The 8,765-nt window shown below is 46.3% G+C and overlaps 1 protein-coding gene across 1 annotated transcript; it reads right to left on the minus strand.

The window, feature by feature from the left end:
* Window positions 1–5,525: 5,525 nt before the first annotated feature.
* On the minus strand, window positions 5,526–8,308 carry EIF1B (eukaryotic translation initiation factor 1B). The gene is made up of 4 exons (XM_040636934.1): window positions 8,008–8,308; window positions 6,880–7,043; window positions 6,373–6,474; window positions 5,526–5,924 (listed from the first exon to the last, which is right to left on the minus strand). Exons 1-4 carry the CDS (start codon window positions 8,036–8,038, stop codon window positions 5,880–5,882), a joined length of 342 nt encoding a protein of 113 aa, XP_040492868.1. The 5' UTR covers window positions 8,039–8,308; the 3' UTR covers window positions 5,526–5,879.
* Between the last annotated feature and the right edge of the window lie 457 nt (window positions 8,309–8,765).

Consider the following 8,765-nt stretch of genomic DNA (forward strand, 5'->3'; position numbering starts at 1 on the left):
ATGAGGCAGACTGGGAAGAGAAAGGGGGAGGATGGAGTCAGTATTTCCGTTTCAGTCATGTTGGTCACGAGATGCCTGTTATACATCCAAACGATGTCAAGCAGGCTGGTTAGCAGCTGAAGGGGATATGGGGTCACGAGAGGTTTTCTCTGTCTGAAAGAGGGGAGATATTACAAGCATTTCTGCCTGTTGGAAAGGAACCAGCAGAGAAGGAGGAAATGGATGATACAGAAAAAAGAGAATAATTACAATAGTAATTCATGGAGAAGAGACAGTGCCCTGGACACAAATGGAGGGGTGGGTTTTGAAGGGAGCAAGTACACTTCATTCATTATAAACAGAAGAGAGGACAGAGAGTATGAACGACTGCCTGAGGTGGGGAGATTTGGAACTGGAAAAATGAGGGAGTTTCAAATATCTCAGTGATGGATTATGCAAAGCCTTCCTCTGTGCAGGATGGAAGGTGAGGGCCAAGGGAAAGGGAGAAACCACCGTTTCTCTCCAGCTACCTCCAGCTGCTCTGTGCAGGCATGGAGTCAGTGGCTGAGTTTGACAAGGGTTGGCCTCTTGACAAATGAGTACAGAGAGGTCCAAAGGAGGCAAGGGTATGTGCAAGGAGATAATTGTGACAGTAGGCCAGGGAATCCTTGCTGGGTCACAAAGTCTGTATTACCAGGACACCTGGGTGGATCAGTTATTAAGTGTCTGCCTTCGGCTCAGGTCATGATACCAGCGTCCTGGGATTGAACACCGCATCAGGCTCCCTGCTCAGCGGCAAGCCTGCTTCTCCCTCTCCCACTCCCCCTGCTTGTGTTCCCTCTCTTGCTGTCTCTGTCAAATAAATAAAATCTTAAAAAAAAAAAAAAGTCTGTATTACCTGAAGAACACTCAGAGCTGCAGACTGCAACCGTTGGAAAGAGGTTAGCTGTTAGTTTTACCGTAACGTTAGTGAGGAAATGAGGGGCGATGTTTGGTAAAAATGTGGAAAGTTTCAGCTCTCTCTGTTGGCGAGATAGTACTTTTTCTGGCATTTACCTCCCCAGCGCAGGGCTTCCCTGGTCATGAGGCCGACGCTGATTGTGTTGAATCAAATCCCTACGGTACAATTTCCAGGTAGCCCGAGCTCTCAGTAGGCCTCCCCTGCTTGGGAAGGTGAGGCTCTGCAGGTGAGTCCTGCTCTGGGCCCTAATGGAGCATCATGTATTGTGGCCTAATGAGCTTCTAGGGAATCTAGTCACTACTTTTCCCGGATAAAAATGGCTGATCTTCAGGTGACGCTCAGCATGGGTGTGCTGCTAGTAGCCCAAAAGGCACACTAACCTGTGGCAGGTTTACATCAAGCGCCCCGTATATTTAGGTTCTCTCTCTGTGTGTGTAGAGCTCCAGATTGTGTTCCTCAACACGTGACAACGAGGAGGACCTTCATTCTTTCCAGTTTAATCACCCATTCTCTGGAGGCCATAAACAGATGTCTCCGTTTACATTCGAGTTAAATTCCTTCTAATAACACTGTGGTAGATAGTGGGAGAGGTGTCTTTATGTATCCCCTGGGCAAGACTGCAGAAGCATTTTCTTGTCTCTCCCACGAAAAAGCAAATGGCAATAGATTTTTATGGCTTGCAATGATAAAGGATTGGCTGGATCAATTTCTGCCTACCATTTGAGGGATGGTAAAATTAAACTTGTCAGCTGGTGTTTAATGATGCCCCCGGACAACTGAAACCTTGGTAATTTACTATGAACTGCCAGGAGCGAGCAAGGTTCTTAAGTGGCCACAAGGGGGTGATAAAGGACCACACACTTGCCCTAATCGTCATTCGGCTCCCCCCCCCCCCTTTAATTCCCTACTTTTTAATAGCACAATTCCCTGGGCACTCTATGTTGTTTTATTTCAGCAATCCTGGTCTACCAAGTAGGTCACCAGGGGTTCCTGTAATCCAATCTGAGTATTGGGCTAATGTTTCCTGTGTTTTTAAAGTGTCAGTGGCAATGAAGTGCACTCAGTTCATGACCAGGTTGCAGGTGGGCCTTTTGCTCCACTTCAAAAGATTATACTACTCTCCAGATCCTTGATGATGTCTTCTCTGCAGAATTTGTCATGGCTTACATGGATTAAAGTACTTTCTGATTCTATCTCCACTGCCATATGCTGTCCCTTGTCCGAAGGACTCGGGAGGTGGACCTGGGGTCCTGGCAAGAATCGGCGAAGGACACATGGAGACAAACCTGCAAGTTATAGCTAGCCTCCTTTTAGATCCTTCTGTAGGCTCAGAGGCCCTTCAAAACCCTCCAGGCCGGAGCAGAGAGCTTCAGCCTGAAGCCCAGTTTGGGGGCTGAGATCACTTAGATTCCCTGTGGGGGATTTTGGCTTTGAACTTTAGTCCCCTTTTGTGCCTTGAATGAATGGTACCTATCTAATTGCTTTTTGCATGAAAAAGTCTGTAGGTTGTTCTTTCTTTTGAGATGAAGGCGCCAACCATAATTCTAATCTTGCCCTCAATTCATCGGGACCCATGGTGGATCTACTGCTCCCCCTCCTAGGTTCAAAATCAGACAGATGAGCTAATAGGTGGGCTGCCTGACCCACATGGGCATCCTCACAGCCCAGACTGAGTTTAAAATGGCCATTTCAGTTCTCTGTATAGGTCAGAGACTCCCCACAGGCCACAGGCCATTGAACACAAAAATGCCTGGATTAGGTTTTTCCAAGGACAGTTTGAAATTCCCTCCTCTTTCTGGCATTAATTCCACTCTGAATGATTCTCCAGGAGTGAAGTAATACAGCCATTCCTCTGACTAATGGCCTTTCCTTTTCCCAGTTTCCATTACCAAGATAAAATGGAGTTAAATGCCAGCATAGCCATGCAAAACGAGCTGTCAATGCTGAGGGTCCCTTACATGGTTTTGCTCCTGCTTAATTATAGCTGATTCTCTTGGCCCCTTGATCCCAGACAAGCACCATGTGGCCTGGCTATCGCCTGTCAAGTAAGGGCAGCTGGTAGCAATCCACAGCAAATGAGGATTCCCTTGGTTTTAGTTACAGCAGGGCCACGCCTCCCTCGTTTCCTTCCCACAAGGATCTCTGGCTTAGTAAGGGGAATCCTCAAGAGGCCCCGTGGGACAATCTAATGAGGTTGTGGGCAATCTGATGAGGTTGATTTTTCGTGAGCTGTAACTACCCATTCCTTTAGCTGGAGCCCAGCCGGTGACAGGTGGCACACAGAAGTCTGTTTGCATTCTGTATTTAAGTTATTTTCATTAACTGCTGTCTGACTGGGACGAGAACTGTTCCTTCCGTATCACAGCCGCCCTCTTTCTAGGATGGTTAAGAAAAGCTACTATTACTTGAATTCCTAAGTACATAGAGCAGGCTGCTTCCCCCAGGCTATTCTCTGCCTCAGGGGGTCCAAGATTGAAGGGCAGAGGACTTCACTGCTACTAGCACTTTACTCCAGGCTGCACCTCAACCAAAGGTTCATTTCCTAATGGCTTCGCCGAGACCTCTGCCAAGTCTAGACGGTTAGGGACCAATTTACTTGTTCTCTATTCACTATTTTTCACTTTGCATCCTGAAAGTACAGACCACTAAAAAAACTACAGATCTAAATATTCCCACATGGGAAGCACAAGCAGGGACGCCCCTCACCTAGTTATTTTTGCTGCGTTTGTTAAGACGCAATCTATTTTCCCTCCTCAGCTATGTGACGCTGCCTAGTCCCCTTTGCCCCTGAAGCCCACGAGCAGTTAGCCCTGCTCCGGTGCTCTTAGGTACCTCCAAGGCTGCCAGAGAGCTTTTCCACATGAGAGTGGTATTTATTCTAAGTTCATCCTTTGACGAAGTTCCAATAAATTTAAGGAAAATCCATAGATCTTAATTACGTCCTTTATTTCCGTTGCATGGCAAACACAAGAAAGAACGAAAAGGTACATGATCTGTTCTTGCTCTAAGGATAGGGACTGCCCTACAGGCCAGAAGTCCAATCAGGCGTCTGGGACTCTCCGGCTGATGGGAGAATAAGAGAGGTGCTCCTCAAAGAAACTGTTTTGGGCAAGGCTTGATTCATCCAGTGGGAGTTGCCTGACACATTGATGATGGAGAGCTTATCTATGGGTGCCAAGATGGGGGGCCTTTCTTATGAGGTTTCACTCTTCCCTCTACCTTCTTTGTTCAGTTTTAATAGTCAATTATTTCCTGGGCATTAGCTTGGCTCTCGTTATCTATTTTAAAACATTACAGTGAGGCAGCAACTCTTGAACATACATGTTAACTTAGGTTTCTGCTTTATCATTTTCATAAACTTTCCATGGCACATCTCAATTAGAGGAGGAATCCTTACAAAACATTACACATAGAAAAATGAGTTTTTTTCAGGTTGGAAAATGCTCCTAAACTGCTTCATCTTCTTGGTCAAATTTTGTTTTTCAGATATGAGCCTCCCAAATTTAGCACTATATTCTGGTATACTCACTTAACAGCCCCAGTCCTTCTTGGAGTAGCACGGGGTGAGAAAGTAACAAAACCTATTACTTTAGTGTCTTTAAGAGGTAAACTGTGGAGGCTGATTTTGCTTTTCCAAAAGCAGTATCATCAAAACAGGAGCAAGGGTTCAGCTGGTAGAATGTAGCGGCCCAAGCAAGCCATCATTATTCCACCGCATTAAGCTGGAGTATGCACTTATGGATGCATTTCTTCATCTTGGTGAAATGGATTTAATGACATGGCTTGTATAATGGAGCAAATTATTACTACTCAATAAAAAGCAGAAGCGTGGAACTCAAGAAGATGAGTTGCAGAAATCTTGTAAGAGCTGCCCCAACCCCCATGCATTGTCACCCGTGGTTCTCATTTCCTTTGGTGAAACACATACCAGAACCATGACGTAGTGAAAGAACATGGGTTTTCTGGCCTGGAAGCCCTGAGCTGGCACCCAATTCAGTCACCCGGGCACACTAAGTAAATTAATCTCGGCACCTCATCTTCCATCTGTAAGGCAGTGATCCTACCCACAAACACTTGCAAGGCAGTGCCCGTGACTAAATTTATTTTGTCAGGAGCCTACTGTATTATCTGGCGCTTAGGGACAGATTTATCTTGGCAGCCCAGTAACATCATCAATAAAAACACATAATTCTATGTACTAATACTTCTGACTTCAAACTATACTTCATATTCTCTTCGATAGTTTAACACTACATTCTGATAAATCTTGGCTCTGGCCGAGCTTATACTCCTGTTCCTATTCTTGTCTTTAAGTCAGTAAATCAAGAACACAAGTTATATAACAAACGTTCCCCTCCAGCTTTGGGTTTAACAGCAGGTAAAAACCAATTGGAATACTTGCCATGACCTGAGCCGAAGTCAAGAGTCGGACACTTAACCAACTGAGTCACCCAGGCGCCCCTTAATAAAACTAAAAAAAAAAAAGAAAGAAAGAAATACTGGCAGAACGAGAATTCCAACTATGAAAGACAAAATAAGTGTATTTACTTGTTTAGATTTGGGAGCCTAATTGCTCACAAAAGGATTTATAGAGGTTTCTTTATTGTTAAGCTGCAACATACATGGTTTAATACAACAAAAAAAACATTTAATCAAGTGAAAAATAATAAACTGAACAATAAACAAATAAACACTCAAAACAAAATATTTTCCATTGGAAACATGTTAAGATGAATACGGGGTTTCATTACCATCTTACTGCAATTTTCTTATGTGTTTCTAGCCTACATACCCCATGTTTTCTGTAATCATGCAGGTGTGAATGGGAGTTTGAATGATTAAATACATGAAAAGTCCGTTTACTGCAGAGAATCATTTCACAAGGCAGGGTTTTGAGAACAAAATTATTCAAGAAATTCTCCACGTATTTAGGTTCATTTTAGAATCCATGAACCTTAAGCTGTTCCTCCTTGACAATGCCAACCTGCAAAACAAAATTTAACAGAATCACTCTGAGAAATGTATATATTTCATCCCTAAGACAACATGGAGCACGGACTATAAAAGAATCATTGTTAATAGTCTATTGCACTGTTACTTGTGGTGTTACTTGTGGTGTTAACTGTTACTTGTGGTGTTAACTGTTAACACTAAACAATTCCACACACACTTAAGATACCTTGACATGCCCCAAAACTCAACTGGCTATGTAATACAGGAATGATCACGTCATTCAAATGACAACATAAATGAATAAAGGTTCTCCTGCCTTCAAAATAAGTACTTTGTATTTCTCTTTCAATTGACCAATTTACCTCACTTATATGATTCTTTTCTTTTTTTTTTCTACTAAGGAGGAAATATTCATGTTGCCCTTGAATACAATTTTGGAAACAATCTCAAGGTTGTACATAAAGCACCCAAGTACTCACCTCCAAAAGAAACTGGCAAATGTTTTTTCTTTGGTCACCTTGAAGCTGAATAACCTCTCCGTATTCAGGATGTTCAATCACAGTACCATTACAGGCAAATTTCTGGAGAAGTATATGTTTAACATAACTAAGTCAGATACAATGAGGTTTTATTTTCACCATAAGACTAATATTGACTATTTCAGTAGACCTGATCATGTTTAAGAAACAAGTTTTGTCCCCTGTAATCCCCAAGGCTCCCAAATTAATTTGCAAATGAATCAGCAGGAAACATAAAGGAAATGATTTTTACGGGGAACATCAAGAACTGAATATTTCATGTTTTGTTTGAAAGCCATGAAAATATTATTTTAAAATGGGAGACAACACAAATATCCGGGTATTAAGAGAATGAACACAGCTTTCTTGGGTCCAAACATTTTCACCCACATTGATTAAAAGTAAAGGTGTCCTATTCACGAGTGCATCAATAACTATAGTTTAATCTTTTCTTCCCAGCACCTTTACCTTTTTGAAAGCTTTCACAAGCTTCTTTTTGTCATAATCATCTGCAATGCCCTGGACAGTAGTCAGCGTCTTTCTGCCGTTCCGTTGCTGAATTCTTATATGAATGTAATCCTCAGTCCCTGCCGGGAGTAAGTCGTCACCCTTAGTTGCATCAGCAAAGGGGTCTGCAAATGGATACAAAAAAATATTCCAAAGCAGAAAAACATCTTTTAGTAAGTAATTTCCAGATGTAGGGCACACTACAATCTAGACAGCAAAGAAGGTTCCAGTGCCTCTGTTTTTGCGGGTGGGGATGGGAGGGGGTAATGGGGGTGGGGTATTAACAAAACCACCAAGATACTCTCACAAAAAGAAAAAATTTAAACAGCTACGTCCACGGACATTTGAATAGAAAACGTTGTTATAGGTAGACTGTTATCACTGAACGTAGTCCTCTAATGAGAAGAGCGGTTTTAAAAACCGTAATTTTATAGCTACTATAAAAATGTGCGTCATCTCGATTACATTCTGATGACAACAGAAACATTCAAACGTGTCCACCACAATCATTTAACCGTAACGGTGCCTTAAAAGTAGAAAAGAAAAAGATACCTACATATACACGTACGCACATATACGTTATCTGTCAAGAGGCGTAATTTTACAAATTACTACGCAAACAGAGAAGCTGGACCGCAGCCCTGTGACAGATCAGAGGCCCGGATCCTCTTCTTTAACCAAATGCCCGCAGGAGCAGCTCCGAATCCGCTCCGACCGCCAATGGACGCCGATCCCCAGCCCCCGGCCCAGCACCCCCTCGCTAATGGAAGGGCAGGTCCAGGAGCGGCGGGCCAGGCTCGTAGAGGCGGCGGCGGCGGCTGGGGCGAGGCGGGAGCCGGGGCACGGACAGAGCAGGGGGCTCCGCGGGGAGGGGTGGGGGCCGCGGCCGTCCTCCAGGAGGGGGTCGCCAGGGGCCCAGTCGCCATTTTCTGGGCGCCGAGACAAAGCCCCACTCGGGTGCGGGCAGGGCAGGAGGGGGGCCCGTCCGGGCTGCGGGGCGGCCAGCTGCCCCGGCAAGGGTGGGTAGCGGCGGCCGGCTGGCCGGGAGGCGCGCGGGGGCAGGCGGCTGCGGTGGCGGCCGGATCTTACCGAAAGATTGGAGGTTCTGGATAGTGGACATGCGATACTAGTGTGAGGCCGGTGAGGGGATAAAATTCCTGCGGGGCCCGCCCGGATCACCGTGTCTGGAGGCTGCAGTGGCGAGAAAACGTAAATAAATAAGGAGACGCTTCGCCCCGGGGTTGGGATTCGGCTGGAGCGGCGGCGGCGGAAGCCGGGAGGAGGCAGGAAGAGGCGAAGGAGGAGGCGGAGGAAGAGGCGGCGGCCACGGAGGCTAAGACGCGAGAGAGGAGGCGGCGCTGTGGCTTCTCCCACAAAATGGCCGATGGAGGCTATTTAGCCTTGCCCGCCGCCGCTCCCTCGTGACCCACCCGCGCCGGGCATCCTGGGACTTGTAGTTTTCTGGAGGCGGCAGAGCCCGTCCAACCTGGGGCCGGTGGGCTTCCGGGACCGCAATTCCCGACAGGGAGCACGCCCTCCGGCGCGGACCCTGGCCCGGGAAAGATTGAGGGGGCTATGGAGCTGTCGGGGCCGACCCCGCGGGTTTGGGGGGCTGTGCACTCCCCGCGCTCGCGCCCTCTCCTCGACTTCCCTTCTCTCGCTGTACAGCTGCGGCACCGAGGGGTCGGTATGGGGGGACATTCTTCGTCAGTCGCCCTCGAGGCTTGGGGTAATAAAGGTAAAACCGAGGTGCAGAAGCAAAACAAGTACCCTAGCTCTGGCTTTCGAATCGACAGCCGCCACTCAGCACCTCCTGCATCGCGATATCGCCCCCCCCCCCTCGACCC

The sequence above is a fragment of the Ursus maritimus genome, unplaced genomic scaffold (assembly GCF_017311325.1).
Source record: "Ursus maritimus isolate PB19 unplaced genomic scaffold, ASM1731132v1 scaffold_20, whole genome shotgun sequence".
Classification (NCBI taxonomy): domain Eukaryota; kingdom Metazoa; phylum Chordata; class Mammalia; order Carnivora; family Ursidae; genus Ursus; species Ursus maritimus.

Excerpts from the sequence above, each read along its gene's own strand:
- EIF1B (XM_040636934.1), bottom strand. The coding sequence starts at position 8,038 with ATGTCCACTATCCAGAACCTCCAATCTTTCG. Across the intron at positions 7,044-8,007 it reads CCAGAACCTCCAATCTTTCG|ACCCCTTTGCTGATGCAACT; the intron begins GTAAGATCCGGC and ends ATCCATTTGCAG. Across the intron at positions 6,475-6,879 it reads TTGTGAAAGCTTTCAAAAAG|AAATTTGCCTGTAATGGTAC; the intron begins GTAAAGGTGCTG and ends ATACTTCTCCAG.